The 24,095-nt window shown below is 42.5% G+C and overlaps 1 protein-coding gene across 1 annotated transcript; it reads left to right on the top strand.

Annotated features, from left to right (window-relative positions):
* Window positions 1-1,747: 1,747 nt before the first annotated feature.
* Window positions 1,748-22,460, top strand: IL13RA1 (interleukin 13 receptor subunit alpha 1). Its single transcript, XM_019492782.2, has 10 exons — window positions 1,748-2,003; window positions 7,656-7,804; window positions 9,014-9,149; window positions 11,217-11,337; window positions 13,483-13,661; window positions 15,316-15,467; window positions 16,831-16,963; window positions 17,325-17,430; window positions 18,008-18,092; window positions 19,689-22,460. Exons 1-10 carry the CDS (start codon window positions 1,763-1,765, stop codon window positions 19,803-19,805), a joined length of 1,419 nt encoding a protein of 472 aa, XP_019348327.2. The 5' UTR covers window positions 1,748-1,762; the 3' UTR covers window positions 19,806-22,460.
* Window positions 22,461-24,095: the final 1,635 nt, after the last annotated feature.

Here is a 24,095-nt window from a genome sequence, read left to right as displayed (position 1 = left end):
GTGACATCTGAGGACAAACTGGCGGTTCCTGGATGCGATTCTTCAGTCACCTCAAGCGCGCTGTGATAGGGATGGTCTTCAACGGAGGGCCTGGCCATCTCCAGATGGCTTTGAACTCATTCCAGTGACCTTCTGCGGCTCCAGGATGGGGTTTAAGTCGCCTCAAGCGAGCGGTGGTAGGGACTCTTTTTCAACAGACGGTTTGCCCATCTCAACATGGCTTTTAACTCATCCCAGCGCCCTTCTGCAGCTTGAGGGTGTGATTCTTCAGTTGCCTGAAGGGAGCCATGGTAGGGATGGTCTTCAACAGAGGGCTTGCCCATCTCAGGGTGGCTTTTAACTCATCCCAGTGCCCTTCTCATGCATCCAGGATGGGATTCTCCAGTCACCTGAAATAAACTGTGGCAGGGATGTTCTTCAACAGAGAGGTTGCCCCTTTTGAGGTGGCTTTTAACGCATCCCAGCGCCCTTCTGTGGCTCAGGATGGGATTCTCCAGTCACGTCAAGCGAACCGTAATCGGGATGGTTTTGCAATGGCGGGCTTGCTGATGTCCGGGTGGCTTTTGACTTATTCCAGTGCCTTTCCGCAGCTCCAGGGTGCGATTCTCCGGGCAGGTCGAGCGAGCCGTGGTCCGGACAGTCTTCAGCGAAGGGTTTGCACATCTCAAGGTGGCTTTTAGCCCGTCCAGGGTGCAATTCTCCGGGCAAGTCAAGTAAGCCATAGTCCGGACGGTCTTCAATGAAGGGTTTGCACATCTCAAGGTGGCTTTTAGCCCGTCCAGGGTGCGATTCTCCGGGCAAGTCGAGCGAGCCGTGGTCCGGACAGTCTTCAGTGAAGGGTTTGCACATCTCAAGGTGGCTTTTAGCCCATCCAGGGTGCGATTCTCCGGGCAGGTCGAGCGAGCCGTGGTCCGGACAGTCTTCAGCGAAGGGTTTGCACATCTCAAGGTGGCTTTTAGCCCGTCCAGGGTGCAATTCTCCGGGCAAGTCAAGCAAGCTGTGGTCCGGACGGTCTTCAGTGAAGGGTTTGCACATCTCAAGGTGGCTTTTAGCCCGTCCAGGGTGCGATTCTCCGGGCAAGTCAAGCAAGCTGTGGTCCGGACGGTCTTCAGTGAAGGGTTTGCACATCTCAAGGTGGCTTTTAGCCCGTCCAGGGTGCGATTCTCCGGGCAAGTCGAGCGAGCCGTGGTCCGGACAGTCTTCAGTGAAGGGTTTGCACATCTCAAGGTGGCTTTTAGCCCGTCCAGGGTGCGATTCTCCGGGCAAGTCGAGCGAGCCGTGGTCCGGACAGTCTTCAGTGAAGGGTTTGCACATCTCAAGGTGGCTTTTAGCCCGTCCAGGGTGCGATTCTCCGGGCAAGTCGAGCGAGCCGTGGTCCGGACAGTCTTCAGTGAAGGGTTTGCACATCTCAAGGTGGCTTTTAGCCCGTCCAGGGTGCGATTCTCCGGGCAGGTCGAGCGAGCCGTGGTCCGGACAGTCTTCAGTGAAGGGTTTGCACATCTCAGGGCGGCTTTTAACTCATCCCAGCGTCCAGGACGGGATAATTCGTTCGCTTCAAGCAAGCCGTGGCAGGGACGGTCTTCAGTGAAGGGTTTGCCCCCCTCAGGGCGGCGTTTAGCCTGTCCAGGGCACGACTCTCCCGTCCCCTCAAGTGCACGGTGTGCAATGGAGACCTTGCCCCTGGGGATGTCTTCCCATGGGGGGCTCCCAGTTCATCCCAGTGCCTCCTGCCTGGCTGCGCTCAGGCCCGGCCCAGGGGAGGATGGAGATGGAGGAGGAGGAGATGGAGGAGGAGGCCGCTCGGCTCCTCGCAAGCCCAGACCCGCCCCCGGGCGGGGACGCGACGGGGCGGCGGCAGCACAGCTTTCCCGTCCGGCCCGACCCCGCCGCGCCAGGAAGACAAGGGAAGGGAGCCGAGCCGAGCCGAGCCGGGAGCGGGCGCCTGCCCGCAGCCATGGGCCCCCTGCTCCTCGCCCTCCTCACGGCGCTGGGGCTGCGCGCGGGTGAGGGACGGCTGTGCGGGGCTGTCGTGGCGACGACCGCCTGTTGTGTGAGGGGGTTGTTGTGAGGGGCTGGGGGTTGTGCGAGGGGGGACTGCCCCCCTTGTGAGGGGCTGTTGTGTGAGGAGGACCGCCTGTGGAGAGGATTGCTTGTTTTGTGAGGGTTGGGAGGACCGCCTGTTGTGTGAGGGGGTTGTTGTGAGGGGGACAGCGGGGCTGTCATGTGAGGGGGACTGCCTGTTGTGGGAGGGGGGAATTCCCCCCTTGTGAGGAGTGGTTGTAGGGGGCTGTTGTGTCAGGAGGACCGCCTGTTGTGTGAGGGGGTTGTTGTGAGGGGGACAGCGGGGCTGTCGTGTGAGGGGGACTGCCTGTTGTGGGAGGGGGGAATTCCCCCCTTGTGAGGAGTGGTTGTAGGGGGCTGTTGTGTCAGGAGGACCGCCTGTTGTGTGAGGGGGTTGTTGTGAGGGGGACAGCGGGGCTGTCGTGTGAGGGGGACTGCCTGTTGTGCGAGGGGGGACTGCTCCCCTTGTGAGGGGCTGTTGTGTGAGGAGGACCGCCTGTGGAGAGGATTGCTTGTTTTGTGAGGGTTGGGAGGACCGCCTGTTGCGTGAGGGGGGACTGCCCCCCTTGTGAGGAGCGGTTGTGGGGATTGCTTGTTCTGTGGGAGTTAGGGGACTGCGTGTTGTGCGAGGAGGGGGGGGTGCTTGTTTTGTGGGGGGTTGGGGGGACCGCCTGTTGTAGGGGACGGTTGTGGGGATCGCTGTGCCGATTTGCCTGTCATGAGGCGACCGCACGTCCGTCCGTCCCCTGCTCCTGTGAGTAAGGCTGAAGCTGCCCGAACAAAGACGTGGAAAGGCAGCGTGGGATTTTTGTCGTTTCCCAGGTTTTTATTGGGAATGAGCAGCTTAAAAGGGCAGGTTTTACCCCCTTGTGTACTTGGGCACTGGACCCTGCTTTCAGTTTCTCCTTGCTCTTTCTAAATAAGGCTCACATGCCAACAAGGAAGAAAGAAAAATTTTTATATCCACTGGGGGGAAAAGGAGGTTTATGCCCTAAATGAGCGAGACAGACACTAAATATGAACCCCGAACTACTTCTGAGTTAGTCTCTCTCAACTACTGGTAGATTAAATCTGATTTTTGTCTCTCTAATCAAAGAAATCCAGAAGAGCATTGCTAATATAATGGCTGTAAACATAAATGCAATTTAAAAAAAATGAGTCTACATTTCAAAAGGCGTCCCTTTGTAAGCCGAAATGCTGATCTGAAAGCCTGTATAAATTATATTTAATAAATTGGTAATAATAATGTTTATTATGCTGGCTTCCTCTCTCCAGGATGTTGGCATGCCGAGTAATGCATGTCGAAATATAGTTTGGCCTGACTTCCCAAGTCTGTGGGTAAAGACTGACCCTTTTGCCATTTCAAAGTCTGCCACAGAACTTGGAGACCTCAGTGGTGGAAATGGATGATTCATTTTTGCCTTGCTTCATTGCCTGAGATAAAATACTTTTTTTCCCCTTTTAAATCTTAGTTTTGAATCATTTTGTTTTTTCCTCCTATTGTAAGCATATCAAAGCAAAATGTCGTTTTAATTATCACTACAACGCTGTATGTGCCTCTGGACGTGTGGAAATAAGATTGATTGTAACATGGTGTAAGTGGTTTCCTTAAAAGAAGTTGGAGTCGGCTCATGACTGCTGATAGTATCTTTTATCTACGTCCTTTCTATGAACTTTCTAAGTCTACAGTGGGGTTTTTTCCAAAAAAATAGATGCTATCTTCATAATCAAATTTTAAATCAAGTTTCTCTGAATAATATTGAAATGGAAAGTTTCTTCAATTAAACATTGTTTGATTTTTGTGTGTGTGTGTGTGTGTGTAGCGAAACACATTGGTTTTTAACACCCTGGTTAAAAGGGTGAAATACAACCTTTTACATCATCTTAAAAAACAACTAAATGAGTTCTTTTTTAATGGGCAGAAATTGAAGAAAGCAATACTGAAGATCCATTTGTAGAGAGACTGTGGTGATTTTTATATCTGATGTCAAACCAAAGAGATGTGTAAGGACAGAAAAACCATGGAAAAAGTAGAGTGATCCCAATTATGGATTATTTTGACCTCTATTTTAGATCTGCGTGTGGATCTATATAGCAAATAGATCTACATAGTGTTTGGTGGCATTTGTGTATTATTTCTACAACATCTCACTGCTGGAAGCCGAAGGCAGAGACTTCTGTCAAGTACACCTTGCTGCTGTGGTGTTCAACAGCCGATAGTTCATGGGATCCCAGGTTGTTCTGCAACCTGTTTCATAGCCTGCTGATATGAAGCTCCTGTATGACAGCGTATTGGTTTTAGGAAGAAAGTTTACCTGTTCAGTGTTTGTGTCCTTATCCGCTCCTAATAGTAGCCTTTCCCCTTTTAGCACACCTTATCCAAATCACAAACTGCATTCGGGGAAGGGTATGCTAAACGGACAGCTTACGCCACAAATTTAAAGGTACCGAGGCATGATATTCTGAGTTGCAAGTCTATAATTGTAGGGGTCCTGCATCAGTATTTATTTACCTGAACTTCACACAGTCTCTCCAAATGCATGAAATCTGAAAAGGAGGTCATCAACATTGCAGTTTAGCTTGCTATATCACTTTTAATTTTAATTGACAAAAGCACCAAGGTCACCTGGGTGCTTACTGGAGGCATATTCTACACTAGCTTTTTAAATACAAGTTTTCCTCCCCTGCCCTCTCAGAAGCTAGCATAAAGCACAAGGCCTGAAAATGGCGTTGATATTCTGAATTTTATTAGGTTTAAATTTGTTATGTCAATGAGGTTTTTCCAGGCTTTATACCTTGCAAGACGCCTTTCGGTTACAAACAGCTTGATCCTGCAAGTGCTTCTAGATGGCAAAATTCTGAGCATTGTAGTTGTCTCACTGAAGGACTTCCGTGGGACTACTGACTGGCCTCGGTGACATCCCACACTGTCAGAAGTGATTGGAAAATGGCAGCAATGCTATTTCCAAAGCCTGCCGTAATGCTCGTTAATTAGTGGGGAGATGGGCAAGGACACCCTGGCACAAGGACAAGAGATTGGATTTCTTTTAGGCAGAAAAAAACTCATTAGTTTTAGTTCCCTGCAAATCACCAAATTCAAGAAAGCATTTTATAAGGGGCGGGGAGGAGGGGAACAAATATCGTTAGAGGCTAAGCTGTCTTTTGAAAAGTTGATTTGGTTTTGTCACCAAAACATTTCAGAGCATGGTAGAAGAGCAATAGAAAGAGTACTAGAAAGCTTTTCTTCCCTGTTGCAAAGGATGTTCTTCAGTTACTGCTGTTTTACATGTTCATGCAGATTAAACACTCAGATACTGGTGACTAGGTGTTGCATTGTGCAAGCACATATAATACTAAACTATAAAAACAAGTTATAGGGTAGAATTGGTACTGTATTTTTTTTCTTTTTAGTCATTGTATAATCTCTAGTACCCTATGCAATATAAACATGTAGTGATCAAAGCCCAAGGCATCTCCTAGGATGTATGGACCAGCTGGTAGCTAAGTCAAGCTTGGCAGTAGTTCTCCCAAGAAGTCTATGGGTGGTTTTTAAGTTGGACAGGGCAGTTTCTCTCTTTCCACTGGCCCATTGAATGATCATAGAAAATGAGGGTTGGAAGGGACCTCCGGAGGTCACGTCTAGTGCAACCCCTGCTCCAAGCAGGACCAGCCCCAACTACATCATCCCAGCCAAGGCTTTTGTCTACCCGGGTCTTCAAAACCTCCAAGGATAGAGACTTCACCACCTCTCTGGGGATCCTGTTGCTTGATGGTCCTTTCATAGTGGGCACCTGGAAGTGCTAACTCCAGCTGTAGAAGCCAACCTCATTTGGCTTCTTCTATTAGTGACTTGTTCCTTAAATGTAATAACAAACATAAATTCAAAATGCTTCCCTGCTGCTTAAGACTTGCTGGCTGCCAGGTTGATAGCTATTGAGAAACGGAGTCTGGCACATTTTGTGTTCCTTCCCCGCTGTTCCCTGGCCCTACCTTTCCTCTGGTGTATCTGTCTTTTTCCAGGCTCGCTTACTGTTTCCCTTGTTTTCTCTTATGGTCGAATGAACGTGTTGGAACTTGGAAGTTAAGACCCAAATTGCACCTCAGTGCACTATCCTGGGTTGAGCATAGCGCATACATTGTCTTGTCCCCAGAAACCTCCATGTCAGTTCTTCTGTTTACTTCTTGCTTTCAGGAGGTAGAAACGTTCTGCTGGTATAAGCCAGTAACAAGTTATTGGTTGCCAGACAGTGACGTTCCTTACTCTGCCCTTGAACTTAAAATGAGATTAGTCTGTAAAGGGAAAGTTTTACATGCTTACTTAGGGGTGTGGAATTGAAAAGGGTGAACTTTTGTGGATGATAGAAACGCACTTACCAACAGAAATCAGATTATGTATCATCAGCCATGTGCAAACTTGTACTCTCTTTGAGCTCTCTTTTGAGAGTAGGATACAATCAGACAAAAAAGGAGATGAGACTTAGATTTATATATGCACTTGGACACTCCATCCATCAGATGTGTGTCATTCCACAGCCCTGCTCCTCAAAATGAGATTTGTCATTTGATGAAGGAGTATTAAGTACGCCTGCCTGGATATGCCCAGCCTCTTCATTCAGGGCAAACAATAATCTAGTTAATGATACCTAAAATCCATAGGCTACAAAAGTTGACTCTGTGTAAAACTTCATTTTGTTCACCTACTTTTTGAGATCCCCAGCCATTTTGCTCTATTTTTAAAACAGTGATTCTCAAGCAGGGTGCCAAAAGATCTTTTCAATGGAACCACAGGGTACCATGCAATTTTACCACTCTCAGGTGTGCAAACAGGTTTTACAAGATAAACCAAGAGATTTCAAACACATTCATGTGGCTAAAAGCTATCTGACTTGTGTTTTTTCTGGGTTCTTTGCAAGAAAAGAATTGCTTGGTTATTTTTCTGTGGTCGAAAAACAGTGAAAGCTAAAAGCAGGTATTTTCCAAGGGATGCCTTGAATCTAAAAGGGTCAAGAACCTCTGTTTTAGAGCTATTTGGGGACATAACCCTAGCTGTAGCGTACATAGCAGGCATTTCCGTTAAAATAAAGTACAATATGCAAAACAACTTATAGGTGCTGCTACTGCATTTTATATTGGGATTGAGAGCTGTTCTAAAAGCAAGGCCATTTGTCAAGTGAATAGATTTCTTAAAAGTGCATATATTTGTATCCTTTTATTTAAGGACCTAGTTCTGATAGAGGAGAACAAAGTTTAAAAACTGTAATACAAATAGCTTAGAATGTAGGCTTTGTAAAACTATTGAAAAAAATTTGACAGAGTTGGTCAGTTCAGAGCGGGAGGGGGGCTTCCCCTCAGAAATTTTTTACTTTTTCTTGGAAAACTAAAAACTTTTTGCATATAGTCAGGAAAGTTTTTGTATTTATGAAATGATGACACCTTCCATGGGAAGTGGACAGTGTTCCTAAAAGTTAATAAAAGCAAAAAAAACAATTTTCAAAGCCGTGCAGTTCTGACCGAATTTTGTTTTACTGGCACAATACATAATATTTGTGGTGTTCATAACTTTTTTTTTTTTGCTTTTGCTTTTCTCGGAACAGAAGTTCTGCCTCCATCCAACGTGAGTTACTCCGTTGTCCAGATATGTACACTGAAATGGACATGGAAACCTCCCGAGAACGTTAGCAGTAGCTGTGATTTGGAATATTCCACGGACATTGCGATTAATGGTATATTACAAGGAAAGAGTGTAAGTTCCTCAAGTGTTTGAATTAAAAAAAAGCAATATGACCTGTGATTCACTCTCTAAGAAAGTACACTGTAGTTAAATTCATACATTTGACCAATGATTCCATGATGGGATGTGGATTATTCGGAGATCAAAAACAACAGCATAGCTATCTGCAGATTTTAGATAAAGCAGTTGGTGATCATTCATAAAAAGCATGATAGTAACAAATAATGGATGTTTGTGTCTCTTTCTTCTTAAGTGAAACTAGTAAGTGCATAAACTGCCTTAATTTCCAAGAGGGTTACATGAAGGTGAATTTCTTGAAAGAGCCGGGTGCCCTGACTTTGGAAAACCACTTAGAGGGGTTCAGTCCAGGAGAAAGACGTGTACACTTAGCCTGTCAGAATTCAACTTAACTCTACTTTTTCCTGATCTTTCTCCAAGTCTCTGCATTTTGGCCACAGTCTAGTCTTCTAGTTGCTGTGGGAATGCCCCATGGAAACACTGCTAGCTACTGACTACTATTAGGTTGTCTGGCTTGATGTTTGTGGTAGCACCTTTGTTCTGACTGCTGTATTCTTTTCTGCCAGTACAGCATACAACTGATTTGGCAATAGCGTGCTGTCTGCAGCTTGTTTCTTGTGCGGTAGCTGAAATGTCAGTCGGTGTTTAGTTCATGCTATCAGTTCCATAGTTCTCTGCTTATGTGAATTTTCTTTTGTTGTTGGAGTCATGGGCTTGGAGTGCTTTTTCTTCTGCTAAGATTTTGATGATTCAGGAAAATTAAAGGTGCTAGATTGACTTCACTGGATCCTTTTTCTTTCTTAATCCTCTGCTCAGGCAGCAGCATTGAAACTGGCTCATTTTGCTGTAGACTGGGAAGAGTTCCTCTAGGCAGAAGAGTGTACTCCATCCTACAGTCGACTCTTCATCTCTAGGTTGCCAAACTGTCCTAGCCCATTGGGAGGTGGTTTGATATCATGGCATGCTGGTTGATTTGCTTGAGCATGCTGCTGATAGAGCCTTACTTTTTGTTAGCTTTAAACACGCTTCTTCCTTCCTCCCTTTTCCTTTGTTTCCCTTTTGAAGCATCAGCTGTTTATTCAGTTCTAGAACTGGCTTTGAGTTGGGCCATTTTTAGATTGGTTCTAATGCATTTTAATAGTCACTGATTTCCTTGTATTTTTAATGTGTTTGGGCACTGGCATTTTGTTTCTTTAACCTTAGGAATGGAGTAAGAAACTTTTTCGTGTGGCAGATGTACCCATGAATAAGGAAGTTTCTTTAAAAGTGAGAAGTGAATGTAAATCGGACAATGCCACTAACCCAAGTGACTGGGCAGAAAGTCTCATTCCACCAAAAGGTACCGCTCCATGATCAAGTCTTGAACATGTTATCTTCTTTACCAGTGACTAACTAGACATTATCTTTGGTTTCTGTGGCTATATTAAAAGGGCTACACTTTTAAGAATAAATCTTTGTATTTAGATGTTCATTTAGCTAAGGCTAGGAACAGATGTTGCACTTGTCCTGGGACAAGTTGTTTCTGTGTTTGCTCCAGAAGAGAAGTCCTGGGTTTGGCATATACACACATCACCCTTCCAATCAGGGTTTGACAAGTGGCAGAATAAACTGCCACTTTTCTGCCATTAATTCAATGATGCAGTCCTGGGACAACCATTCAGATGGACTTCTAAATATCTGGGGATAAACTTCTTTTTAGGGTTTGTCCCAGGTCAACAGACATGGATGTTTGAGCAGCTGCCCTGTGTCATGAATAAAATGGCTTCTCCTGAGATGTATACAATGTCTGTTTGTAGCCTAAAAGTGTGTGCACCTTACCACATTCTCAAGAAGCTTTCAAACCAAGCTGTGTAATTATTGCTTGAGTTCAGTGTTGCTTACTCTTTGTTATTATCTCCTCCAAGAAAAGCAAAACATAGAACTTGCAGACAAGTCAACTTGGAAATGATTGTCGTGCATTTGTAATGTTGACGTCTGTCTTCTGTGTGGTGTTAGTGAGTTCGAGGCCTCTGCTTCACATCCCCAAATTCTGTTTGTAAAGTTTGCCCATGAGTGATTTAGGGGAAGATGCTTAGGTAGTATCAGGAAAAATTAGTGTCAATAGGAAACATGAATGATACGGGACAGTCCAGTAGGAGAGAAAATAACATCAAGGCAAGGAACATAATGCAGGTGCTGGTTGACAAATTGGATGGCAAAAATGGTGAGCCTGAAAGGAACAGGTGTGTGCTGGGAGGGTGCAGAGGTCTGGATGACTTTTTCTGCTTGCCCTTTGAGGTTAGGGTTGTTATAATGAACTGCAGAAGTGGATCCTTACGGCAGAAAGGATTAAGCAGATTATTATTTTAAATTTGTATATAGACCTTTCATGGATATCTGTTTTCTTGGTATCCAACTACCTTTCTAACTCTCTCCTGTAATCTTTTAATAGTCATGGCTACAGGGGAAACTCAAGTCAGGAGTAGAAATGAGTTTCAGATTTGGGACCAATTACAGGTTTGTGTGCTTATGAAGGTAACATGCATATTCAAAACCTGGGAGGGTTGATACTTGCTGGAGGGGAAGTGAACATACCTGTTCTAGTATCTTAATTAGTGCAGACAGGAGGGGTTGGTTAGAAATAATTATATTCTTGAGAAGAAAGGTTAACTTGTGTGCTTGTATGTGTGAGAGAAAGAGGTGAGGTTAAACATGACAGATCTAATTCTGTGGCTGCTCTGTATATGCGATGTCCTGTTGACTACTTGATTCACAGTGACTTTGCGGTCATTTTGTTTTTATCATTCTGTGATGTGATTTAGGTCTTAAATACAGTAAAATGTTTACAGGTATGGTGGACTTATCTAAATATTCAACTTTGGCCCACAGTTACCATTCAGCAGCATTTGGAGATCTACTGATAATCATATTCAAAATACAGGGAAACAATTGTAGGTAACTTGGTAGGCATTGGCAGATTTTTCTTAATAACAGCTCTTCAGTTCCCAACTTGGCAGTAATAAATACTCCTTTTAAATTAATTCTAGAGCACCTGTGGTTTTAGAAAAGCTGGTACTTTCTTGATTTCACTATAGTAGATCAGATTCAATAAAAACAACAGTTAGCACTATTTTAACTTGCTTGTGATTAGGAGAGGCTTCTAGAGATTTCAGCTGAGCCATGCTGCTGTTCAAGTGGGTGACTTGCATGGTCAGACTCAGGGATTCATTCCAGCTCGAAGCCACATGCTGCCTCTCAGGTATCTACTGGAAGGTGAATAGCAGCAACTTAGATTTGCTAAATGATGGATAGGAGAGAAGCCCTTGCTGGGAGGTTGTGTACGTGTGCGCACGGGCGTGTGTGGTTTTCTTCTTTTTTAAAGAAAAAAAAAAAGAATGTTAAGAGTGTTTTTAAACTTGTATTTCAGGTGTACCAGATACAGAGGCTAGTAACATAAGCTGCATTTGGCACAACTTGAAATCTATGGTTTGTACTTGGCTTCGTGGAAAGAAAGCAAGTGATAGGACCAAGTACACTTTGTACTACTGGTTTGTATTGACTGGCTTCTATTTTCTCTCTGGCTTACAAATATCTTATGCTCATCTCCTCTTGTACGTTGAGTGGCTTGTATTTGTGAGTTGCTTGTCCTCTGGAAGAGCTCTGAAGATCTGTATAAAAATTTAAATGTTAGTCCTGGCTGGCAGGAAACATCCCCTAGCCTCAAAAGATTGCTGGTGCTGGCCTACTGGGACCTGATTTGTTTACAGGAAGCATTGGTGTGGTTCTCGGGCTCATTTAAAATTAGCTGTGATTCAATAGCAGAGGAGTCAACTGGGAGCTGGCAAAGTTTTGCTGATGATTACAAAAGGCCTTTTCACAAAGCTGGGCTGTCATTTAGATTAAAATTACTCATCTGCTCGTTCATCATTTCTGAAAACCTTTAGAAATCATGTGAAGTGCAAACAACACATCACAGGCAACCATCAATCCTTTTGGATCATGGTGTATGCATTAGAGGTCACCAAGACCTTCAACATGTACGCCTAGGCAAGAGTATGGAGGCTGCCCAAACCTTCCATTTCCCTATTGAGACAGTATCCAAAGGCCAGACCAAATCCAGTGCTTTCACAGCTGTAGTTATAAGCACGTCTGGACCACTGAACCACAGCAGTGAGTAACATTTAGTAGTAGTTTGACGTAAGTCATTTCTCTCCAGTGTCTGATTCATCTCTGGAAGTCACAGTGCTGGATGATATGATGTTATCCTCTCAAGACCCTCCCTTCCCAAATAACTTCCATAAATAGCCACCTGCTATAAGACACAGTTGTGGAAAAAGAAAGGATTTGGCACTGATATATGTGCATGCTAACTCAGGCACGTTCTCACAAATGGCTGGTTTTTATTGCAAGTCAGCTTTCATTAGCTTCCAGAGAAAGGCAGAAGTTTATCTCTGGAGCCTCTGGAAGCTCAAGAGTTCCCTTGTTGCCACTTGACTTTGCAGTGGACAGCAATGAGTTATTTTACTATGTATTATATAAATAAAGAATGCCTGTCTCCTTTTCTCTCTGGTTCTAGTTATTGAGATGATTAAGGGTAAGCATAAGCAAACAAAATGACAGTGAGTTACAAGGGGACAGGGATTCATGTGCATCAGCTGCTCCAGCCTCTTTCCTTGCCACACAGTAAGTGCAAGCTAACCCTCTGTAGTTTAGCCCTGTTGCATTGAGGGGTAGGCTGCACTGGCTTAGCTTTCCCTTGTCATGGTTAATAGTTGGTAGATGGGCAGTCACCACAGGGTGACTAATATGCAGTAACTACCTGCTCTCCCTTAATTCGCTATAGCTTGTGCCCTGAATTTTCTCTCACTGTGTAGGAATTAGGAGCCTGGCCCTGAATCTGATTGAGGGGCAGGGAGAAGAGGAATGTGCATTCATAGGGTTTCTCAGTGCCTTCATGGGATACCACTTTTCGCTAGGGCTGAACCAGGTATTTTTGTGAAAAATTCAAATAAATCTGAGGGGAGCACAGGGGACAGTGCCATGTCGCTCTCAAAACTGACATTTTCTAAATTAAACTAAAATATTTTGCCCTCTTGGTCCAGCACGACCTTTCAGTTTCAAAACGTCTTGCAGCTGTATTTTAAAAACAAGTGTTAAAGCACAAGATCCAAGTGAAATGTTTCCTTTTGGGAGTTGAACCAGCTATTTTATTTGACCTAACACCACATTTTTTTTTCAGTACTGGCATACTGGAATGGGAAAAAAACCCAGTGTTCTTTATATTCTGTTTTTGCTCTCCATCCATAATCCTATCCCTGCTGGTGCAGTAAGTGAATCTAAGTGTAGGACACCTTCGTTAGGACTGTGGTGTGTCAGAGGACTGGGTATCTGGCCATGGGACTGGGGAGGAGTGAAAACCCTGTCCCCGTAAAGGGGGCATACCAAGGGGTTGAGTGGCCCACAGTCTGCAGAGGGCTGAGCTGGAGCTAGGGCCCAAGAAAGAGTGCTCAAGTGAAATGACAATTTAGTCTAGCTCATGAGTGAGAGTGCATGTGTATGTCTAGGAAAAACTGTGGCCAACCTCCATGAAGTGTCACCTTCTGCAATCTGGTAACACCAGTTTAAAAACAAACTTATCCATTGCAGCCTGGGCTTTTGAGAAGTTGCATTATATTTATATTTTATTGCTGTAGGTATGAGGGCCTGCAAAGTCACCAGCAATGTGAAGATTACCATATCCATGAAGGAACCTTCAGATGTGCTTTCAAATTTGCCTTGGCAAAATCTTTGTATCCAACAGTCAATATTTTGGTTCGAGGTGACTCTGAAGAAGTAAGGCCCATCTGTGAAAATAAAGATCCAACAACAATTGGTAGGTTTAGTTATGTTACAATCAATAGTGTGTGCTTTGCAAAGTTAATTTGTTTACAAATCTATGAACAGAATTGCTTTTGATTATGCTTGTTACCTTCTGCTAGTAGTATATGACATAGCATCCATGTCTGTATGGAGAAGTAGCATTGTGAAACATTCAGAAATTGCTTGTGAACAGGTAGGGTCCCCTTGTAATGGGTCATTGTTTTTCAAGATTGAATTGCCTAGTTGCAGCTGGATAAAACTCTTCATCAGGATTTTTGAAAGGCTGGCTCTGGTTCGCCCTGGCATTGAGCTCTTTCTTGCTCTCAGTTTTTGTTCTAAAATGTGTTTTATAACAGTCTCCAAGTAGTTTTATTAACAGTAAGCTGGAGCAGTTCATTAAAGGCCTTTCTCTCCACTATGCCCTCATAAAAGTGGTGTATTTGGATTGATAACCTGTTTTTTCAAGTGTGTATGGATTTTTTTGTGAAGTACATTGGCTGTTTGGTTTTGGCCTGCTGAGTATCATTTCGTATCTCTGAGAAACCTTTCCAGCAATGGTGATGGGCTGCTTTTCCAGGACCAGTTCTTCTACAGAATTATGTAGGCCAGTGGACTCGGAAGAATCCTTTCCTGCCGATATAAACTGATACAGTTTGGCAGTCAACAGAGTAAAACCAGTTTACGTCAGTGAAAGAGCTGGATCTTGATCTCCAGCCGTGACCCTAGGGTCGTTCCTGAATGCTGCTTATTCCGGCTGTCACAAGTCTCCCAAGTGTCAGTGATGAGAGAACACGTCTAGATGTCACCCAGAGCCTTTTAAATTGATTCTCTACCATCTTGAGCCCAAGTTTTAGACTCCCCAAGCACAGGAGTTGCCAGCCCTTAGTGAAAACAACAGGTACAACTGATAGGCTTAACTGCAGAGTCATAATCTATCATTACAGCTATCAGCCTGTCACACTACTGGTAGCAGGGCTTAGGTTTTGGTGGGTTATTTTTCCCTTTCTCCTGTGTGAGGCTTCATCCAGATAAGCAAGGCACCCCATTGCCACTGGGGATTCTGGTCTACCAGTCACTTTGTCAGCTTGTGGCACAGGAGAGCATGTTTGGAAACCTCTGAAGATCTACTTCTAGTACATACTACATGTACATTGTGTAAAAAGGTTATGTTTCATAACAGATAAAGAGCTCCTTGGTATATCTTGGGTTTTGTTCTCTGTGGTTAGAATAAAGTAGATGGTTTTGTGGTATGTGTAACTGCTGATAAGCTTGGTCTTCCCATAATGAATTATTACCAACAAGTCCATTCAGATCGCTTCATCTTGGTTTAAATGTAGTCACCAGTTTTAACTTCCTGCCACGAGGAAATCATGCTCTGGTTTTGAAATACCCACAACTAGGTATAGCTAAGTTGTCATAAAATATATGCGGTTTTTGAGACTGCCATGGTACGGTCACTTAAATTCATACAAATAAAACATTACAAATTATGAACATAGCCTGTTGAGCTCTGGTGCCAGTTCTGCCTTCTTTTTTCAATGTCCTAATTGCTGTACATGAACTATGTCTTGTTACTTAACTAGTGACACTTTTAACCGAGTACGTGTTAAAACTATATAGGATGATGTATTTCATTTTTTAACTAACACTTACTATTATTATTTCAGTAAAACCTGGTACTCCAAAGATAGTAAAACTCTTCAATACCAATAATGGAATATCTATCGAATGGCAACAACCAGACACTTTCCCATCAGGATGTTTAGTTTATGAAGTCGAATATAAAGACAGCAAGTCAGATACCACTACAAAAATTGAAGTAATTAATTTTTGTCATTAATTATTTACTTGGGAGCTGAAATGCGTTGTGTATGGTTTTTGCAGTGTTAATAACAGCTAAAGTATTGATATTTTAAAAACAAAACACAATTAATTAATTACACGTACAGCAGGTCTCTTAACTAAGTTGAAACCATTTAACTGAGTATTTTTCGGAGGGGTTCTCATGCAGTGGCTTCCAGATGTATTGTAATCATACAGCTAAATCAGTATGTAGACTCCTGATCACTAGATTCTACTCCTATCCTGTGGCAAAATGGTCCTCGGTACCAAATACCTTGCAGATCAGGTACACTTTTAACCAGAGTAACAAGATCCAAGACAGGGTCCACATACATGTGGCAGTGTCTGCTTGTGGCTAGTATGGGCCTTAGGCCTATGGATAGCACAGATCTCTCAGCCAGATTCACTAACTCATTTATTCTAAGAGGGCGTTGTTTTACGTGTCTTTGAGTGACATGATTCAATTATTGTAAGGAAAAGCACCTTGCTGGTTAATGAGCAAGTGTGAATGTACATATACTCAGCAAGGAAGTAAGAGACTGAGACTTGGGGGAGGGGCGTTTCAAATGATTGCACATCAAAATACACACAATCAGCCTTTATGTAAGCATTGTGGGCTTGCTCCTGTTTGTGCATGGCTACACCCAAGTAGAAGAACTAGCTGTGCCATCTTAACAGTAAGGAAAACAGCTTGTTTTGCTATATATTAGTTTCAGTGACTTATAATTTAGCTAAGCCTGAGGACTGTGCTCCCCTAAGTTGTAAACAAAATGGAGTCGTCCATCAGCCAGATGAAATTTATAAAGCATTCAAGCCTCCTTTTGTTTCGGTGATACTCAGGGCAAATGGAATTTCCTCAGGAAACTTGTCTTTTAGGTGCAAAATAATCATGAACGTCTTTATGTGGGTTACCCTCTGTTTCATTGCTCAGAATGATCATGACACACTGATGTGGGGGAGGCTTGAGATGCACTCCTATTTTGCCGATTAAAATGGAAACAAAGGTGTCTGGTGCTTGAAAGAGAAGGCGGCCCATTGCTCCAGACAGTTGGCTTCAGAACTGTTATGCCTAGTGTAGTTGCTCCGTTAGTTTGAACCTTGATTTCTGAATCTCCTTGCTTTGGAACCTGACATCATTTTTAGATGAAATTATAATATGTGGTGTGGAAATCTCAATTTTTTACCACGCTTATAAAGTCCAAAGCTTACAGAAACCAAAAAAGACTCTAATAATAATGTTATGTCTGATAATGTTAAAACTACAAGATGAAAATAGGCTTCATAAATGTCTTGTATATGGCAACAGGATTGAGTAAATCATCTTAACTTTTCATTTTAAGAATCGATCCAATAAAACAGAGATTCCAAGTATTCATCCAAAGTTCAAGTATACTTTCAAAGTGAGAGCAAAAGCAAGTTTGACGTGTTACAGCAGCCAGCTCTGGAGTGACTGGAGTGAAGAAAAGAGCATAGGTAAGAACATTTTGTCTATATAAATCAATCTGAATTCTTTTTAATGTTGGCTTTTGGGCATTAGCGCTAGTTTACAGGGCTCCATATGCTGGAGATCTTCTCCTTATGTAGGTTTGTTCTCAAAATACCTAGGTACTGTAAAAATTTGGGTACTTTAGGTATGATCTGACTAGATAACTTGATTACAAGTGTGATGTAAGTTTTCTCTTAGCCTTCTTTTTTGAAGGTATGTTGTTTTAATAATACTTGACTTTTCCTAACCATTACTAATGTTACACATTTTTCATGATATGAAAAAGTAGTCTTTACTTTCATTGTTGACAAAATCATGAGTTTCTTTGTGATGTTGTTTGTTTTGCAGGTGAAGAGAGTGTAAACAGTGATTCCACATTCTACATCACCTTAATAGTCGTCATTCCACTCATAGTAGCAGTGTCTACTATAATTCTACTAGTTTACCTGCAAAGGTAAATCAGTTTCCCTTTTATTATAAATGCATGTTCTGATGTATCTCTAGAGTTACAAAGTAGTCCATCTCTGCCCTAGTTCCCTGCCCCTGCGTAGTATGGATGTTTTCAGCAGTGGTTAGTTTCTCTTTTTCATTCTTACTTCACAACTGATAAGGAGCGGAGGTACTATTGTAGTTAATTTATTAAAATTCATGTTTATAAACCACACTTACATTCTGGCTGCATGAAAGCTGTCTAATTAATCTGCCAAAGCTGAGGAGGTTCCTTTCATTGCCAGGGAATGAAGTCCAAATCTGAGTTATTGTACTCTCTATGAAAAATCCTGAGCCTCCCTTTCATCGGACCTACTTCTGCAATGTCCCTTGACTTTGGAAGTTCACAAATACCCAGTAGCAGAATGTATGATTCCGTTCCCATGTTTGGTTGGAAATTAAGAAGTAAAGAAGGGGTATAGGTTACAGCAGAGTCCAGCTGCATTTGACTTGCATTGCTACTTCCAAAGTATAACTTTGAATTGAAATATTTTGGCTTAGCAGTTGGTGCAATCTAATACTCTTACTTTTATCTCCTGAAGGCTCAAGATATTGATACTTCCACCTATTCCTGACCCTAGAGAAATACTGAAACGAATGTTTTTAGAGCAAAATGAGGATCCCCAGGTTAGTGTCCTGTGAACTGCCTGTCAGCTGAACTGTTAGGATTAAGTCTGTTTTGTTCGAATTCCTATGCTTGCATTAATGTTTTTGCCTTTTTAAAAAGAATTTTGAAAGTATTTAAAGTGAATGTTATGCTCTATGTACGTCAGGTATTTAAGACAATGAGATAGGTACAGAAACAATCTATTATATCATCTTAAGTGAAATAAAATGATTTCTTCTCAAGTACTTACTTTTTGTTTCACAAGTTCATTGAATTCTGTTTATATCACTTAGTCCCCTCTCCTCCAGTTTCTTGAAATGGCCGACTAACGTTTCAGGAACATTCAAATCTTAATTCTATCGTGTAAACGTAAACTAATGCTATTTCTGAATTTTAACGCCAGATTATATCTGTTTTGGATTTAGTGCTTAGCAGTCTGCAAATAGGTGTTACAGATATTTCTGTCTAACAGTCTTTCAGTTTCTCATAGATGTCATAGAGAAGTAAGGCTGGAAAGGGACCTCAAGAGATCACCTAGTCCATCTGCAACCTTGGTGTTAAATCTTGAGATCTGGATTCTGTTCTGATGGGTTTACGTTTGATATATATAAAAAGTTAGGATTTGATTCCAGAGCATGCCTCTGGATTAATTCGTACTTTTTATCATCTGTCATGTTCTTATGGTCTCATTTGGGGAAAATAATAGTGAGAAAGTAAATTTAACATGAATTCTTTAGCCAAAAAGTTCACCTTTTTTGCTTAACAACATAAATATTTTGAGCAGATTTTCTAAAGTGCTTTGTATGTGGATTTCAGATACTTCTGGGAGGGAATCATGCTTTCAAGGCCTTATGCAGACACCCCATGTTACATGATGCACCAGTTCCATGGGACCGGCAGTTCTTATCTTTGGGATTGTTGCTCAGGTTGTGCTCAACTCTCTGCTGAGGCATACATGTGCATTTAGGGTATACAGTAAAGGTGGCTGACTGGACGGCACACCATCTTCAGCAGATAGAAGTTTATGCTACCCTTGCTAGTTAACAGAGTCGATTTCCTGCAGCCCCTGTAGCTTCCTAGGCATTCGTGACTGAACAGCTGTGGCTGACGCAGGTATCTATGGTCTCTGGGCTGGGGCTTCCTTCACAAGGAGCATCAGATGTTTTATTCCAGGGAAGGAAGATAGTCGCAACTACTGGAGTATTGCTGTCCCTTGCCTTGTCCTTCCCTCTCTTCTCTGCCCAACAGAAGTCTCTTACTGCCAGGAGCTCGACATCCATGAAGAAAACAGAGAAGGCGTCACCGATCTGCTGCTACCTGCACCTGCTCCTGATGTCTGGAACCTCTCATTTTCCTATGCCCTACCTGTCTGTCTCTGACCAGCAGCTGTCACAATTTTGGCCAGGCCTTGGTTTCAAGCAGAGTGCCATCACTGCTAGGAGGAGCAGCAGCTTCTCTTCCACCAGAGTGAAGCCATATCCCCAAGAGAGCTAATTTTGCACTTTTGCCCCCGCTGCGTTTTATGCCATGTGTAAAACTGTTGTAGCCAGTGAAAAGTAAGAAGGCAAGCATGCTGGAAATCTCCCATGAAATAATTCTCTTGTGTTCTCTTTCAGAACTACCCCAAGGATGGCTTGGTGTATGCCTATGACAAGCTAGCTAAGGAAGAGGAGATCAACCCTGTCATTTGGATAGAAGTGCCAGAGACCGCCATTTCTGGAAACAAGCACTGATACAGCTTACAAATAGAAGACAGAGGAAGAAGACTTCAGCTCTTGCTTTGTGTACTTCAGATGGTGCTATGCAGTGAGGCTGGGCAGCCCACCTTGCTGAATCCCTCCCAAACACTTGCCCCCTCTGACACTACTCAGAAGTCATGCCCTTGACATTTGCCGTCTGAATCCTCTGCTGTCAGCATTGGCTGGAGCTTCTAAAGTGGGCATGTACATAAACCCCCTGGCCTCGTCATCCTCCTGGCTGGTGCTTGTGCTGCCCACGAGACTGAAGCTGCTTGTAGTGGGCCCTGGCACATCTGTGAAGCACCTCGCTTGCTTTTGCAGAAAGTGGCAGAGGTGGGGAGGAAAAAAATTCATTCGCCGCAGGCTTTTTAGCACAGCTGGTTTCAGGTGGGGAGTCCACCTCCTCCAGCACCGTCTTGACAATGGCCTGCTCGAGATGCTGCCAAGGAAAGTGCAAGCAACCACCTAGTGGCTGATCATGGAATAACCTGCCCGGAAGGCAAGTTTCCATCCCCGCTCGGCCTTGGTTAGTGACTGTTTTAAACCCTGAACCAGAAGGGTTTAACCCTTGGTTAAGAATTACATATATATGTATATATAAAAAAGATGCTGTAACCCAACAGTGGACATTCTCACTGTGTACACAAGTGTTTAGTCCTTTTTAAATTCTGCTAAGCTCTCAGCCTCTAATAGCTCCCCTCAGTGAGTTCAGTGAGCTAACTTAGGCTTTGTTTAAAGGACGATTCCTGGTATTGTGTTTAAGTGTTGCCTTCCAGCAGCTGCCTCTTCTGGAACCTGCTTTCTATGTTTTTCCTCTTCCTGCCTTGGCTCCTATAATGGGTGGAAGGTGACGAGCCCAACCTACTTCTTCTCTCCCTTGTAATATAGCAATGATGTTGTCTTTTTTTTTTATCTTTTCTTCTTGTTGGTCTTCCCCTGTGAGAATTTGAAAGTAGGGGCTAACTTTGTTGTACCTTGTTGCTGCTGCTTTCCTCCTGGATTGTGAATCACTAACGGTTTGCTCATGATACTGCCCCTAGTTGCTGTACCTTTCTGATTGTAAGTCCACCTCTCTTCCTCCAAAGGAACCATAAAAATCACTTGGCTTGTACATGCATTAGGCTCCCAGCTGTCTTGATCTTTGTACTTGCAGTATTTTTGTTTGTGCAAGCAGTTCAAATATCAGCTTGTTTTTATTGTAATATTTTAGTGCATTTAACCTTCTAGGTGCTTTCCTTTTGGTTATCGTATCGTCCTGTGGGATTTTGTAAGAACTATAGTAGTTCAAAGACTTTCGATGTAATCATTACTGCAGGAAAAGCAGGTATGTTTTTCAAAACTGCCCCTGCAAATGTGAGGTTGACTTTTATGATCAGAATAGTACTGTATGTTTGTGGTTGGTTTCCTTGATACATTCAAGTCCTGAACATTATTATCTCTGATTTATATTTTGAGGAAGGCAACTCCTTGGCTTTCATTATGCTTCCTAAAGGAAGGCAGACAATGAAGGGGATAGAGAACTACAGAAAAATTCATATAAGCTGGCCTTAAGTAGCGAATGAAGGCGTTTTTCTCTCTGTCTGATTCTCTCAGCTTCACCTCCTGCTGCTTCAGTCATTTGAAATGAAGCATGGCCATAAATAAACTCAGATCTCCTTAAAGGTGTAATAAAAATATTGTAGCCACTACTCAGGCAACCTGCTTTTGCATCCTAAGATTCAGTCGCATCAGTCAGTTCTGGAATAAAGATATTTACCTTGAACATCTGTAAGAGTAGCGTCATGAAGCAAAGTGAAAATACAATCTCAGGGATTTTAATAACAGGTACAACAAAACTCAGGTTATGGGGAAACTGTGCAAAATCAAATAAGTGGGATATTAAGTATTTGAGTGAGAGAGGAAGAGTTTGAAAACAATCTCCCATTTTGTTAAATTCCTTAAATATAACTTTCCTAAACATTCATGATTTATAAGACAGATTTTTTCTATGCTTCTGAAATCTTCCCCAGTTAAACTCATCTACCTCATCTAGAATGTTATTACTTCTGGGTCACTGCATAACCAGGAAGGTAAGACCTATAGCATAAGAAAGCATAAGTAGATGGTTTCATATCGAGGTTTGTGATTCTCACAGTACCAATCAAGGAAGACAGTTATTGGCCTTTTGTCCTGTATTCTTTTGATTTAGCTTCTGCACTTCTGGCAAGATGGAAGCTTGCTAAAGAGAAATGATAAAGAAAAAAAAAAGACTAGGCCAAAAGGAAGATATTTTTTTCTTTAATTGAAGAGGATCATATTCATAGTTAAATAAGGCTGGCAGGGACCTCAGGAAATCATCTAGTCTAACTGGGGATTGAACCTGCAACCTTGGTGTTATATTGATCATGGTGAGGATATTTTGGATAATTCTCTGTTTCCTTATTAGGAAGAATTGGCACACTTGGTAAGTAGACTTCTTGTCTGTTACTCTACAGATCAAAATGTAACAAAGATATTTTATTACTATCTGTGACTTGCTACTGCTTGGAGAAAGTTAACATTTTTTTAAGGTTTGTAATAGTGTGACACCTGTACCATATATGTTTTCCTTTCTTTTGGCTACCTGATTGTAATTTTGTTTAAAGAATAAATAAAGTATGCTTGAATACACATTTGTTTTCCAGTTCAGTTATTCTCATGGAAAGAAGAGAAATCAAGAGACTGAAATGACTGGAGCTTGGAGAGGAACATGAAGGGACAGTAATTCAGGCAATTCCCTTCATATCTCTGGTGTCATTTTAATTCCTTCCATCATTTGAGCGAAGAGGATGCTGGATTTGTTAGTCTTGTGCTAGGCAAAGACAGAGGTAGGCCTAGATCTTTCTCTCCTCTGCGTGTGTATCTGCAGCTGTGCTTGTTCCAGCAGCGTTCTGTTTCTCAGCGAAACGAGAGCGGTAGCAGCTCCTGCTGTCTGTGAAACTGAAGCCTGTGTTATGACTGAATTTGCTATAATGATGTTAAACTACACACATAGCTCATGGCTGTATGTGCCAAACTTTGGAGCTGGTCAGACTGATAAAGTGGGATAAAGCCATCAGCTAAGCACTTGGAACACAAGTGTTGAAATTCTGTATTATCTCTTAACAGTAGCTTATACAGGTGTGTCTTTTCAATTGATTCAGCTGTTCACCTCCACGATCTCCTCATTTGCAGTGAAGAAACCAATTGAAGCCTTGAAACATGGAAATGTATTGTCTCTTTCAGTCAATAAATAAAATAATTGGCGGGAGGAGCTGGCCCTCTTCATTCTCAGTTTGTAAGGCATTGTTTCCAGATGCCATCAGTTCAATTTACTAGCTCCAGATAATCTTCCCTTTTTAATGAATCAATTCATTTTAAATAGAAAACATGTTTCAATAAGTGTTTTTATTTTCTTTTGTGGTTACCAAATTGAGACTAGTTAATGAACAGTTTTAAAATATGTCGTGCATTTTCATAAGGCAGAAAGAGGAACTTGGAACTTGATTCAGTTCATGAATATAAAAATCTAGTAAGAAAATAAATTATACATTTTACTTTTTGTTTTATGTCAGAAAATAGGAAATATAAATAAATGTCCGTTAAGTTATAACATTGCTCAAGTAAATGTGTCATGGCTATAACGTATCCTCCTGGATAGCCTGACTGAACATAAAGGATATATTTGACTACAGAGCAGCATGGAGAAACGGTAACTGAGAGCTGGTCAAACTTATCCATTCTCGGGATGTTGTGAAACGATTCTTGTTCTGAGCAGAACCTAGAAGTTTAACTGTGCTCTGAGAGTTCAGGAAAATCCCTCCCATGGGAAATGCTGAAATGGAGAGCTGGAGGCGGAAATCCAAATTTCAAACTGCTTCAGTTCAGGGTTTTTCTCCCCCCAGAACAAAACGGAGCCAGATGCTTTCACACCCAGGGACCACCGGAGACCAGGCAGGGAGGACACTATGGGAGGTTTGTCAAAGAGCCTGGGAAGCCCTTGAGTTCCTGCCCGGGGCCCATCAGTACAGACAGTCTGTCATGGAACCAGGCTGAAGGGAGTGTGTCTGGTTTGGTAAAAGTTTAATCAAAGCCAAGATGTTTCCTCAAAATGTTCCACATCCGGTGAATCCACCTTGTCCAATAAAACCGGTTCGTCAGGAGAATTCCTGATTAGCTCTGTTGGCAGCTCTTAAGAATTAAATCTTCTTTAGTACTAGAAAGTACAACTGCAAAATGAGCTCAGAGTCTTTTTATATCTGGCTTCCTGCTTGCTATTTTCAATTG

Source organism: Alligator mississippiensis, chromosome 8 (genome assembly GCF_030867095.1).
Source record: "Alligator mississippiensis isolate rAllMis1 chromosome 8, rAllMis1, whole genome shotgun sequence".
NCBI classification, from domain to species: Eukaryota; Metazoa; Chordata; order Crocodylia; family Alligatoridae; genus Alligator; species Alligator mississippiensis.
The sequence above is the reverse complement of the archived record's forward strand: the minus strand, read 5'-3'. Positions and strand labels throughout refer to the sequence as shown.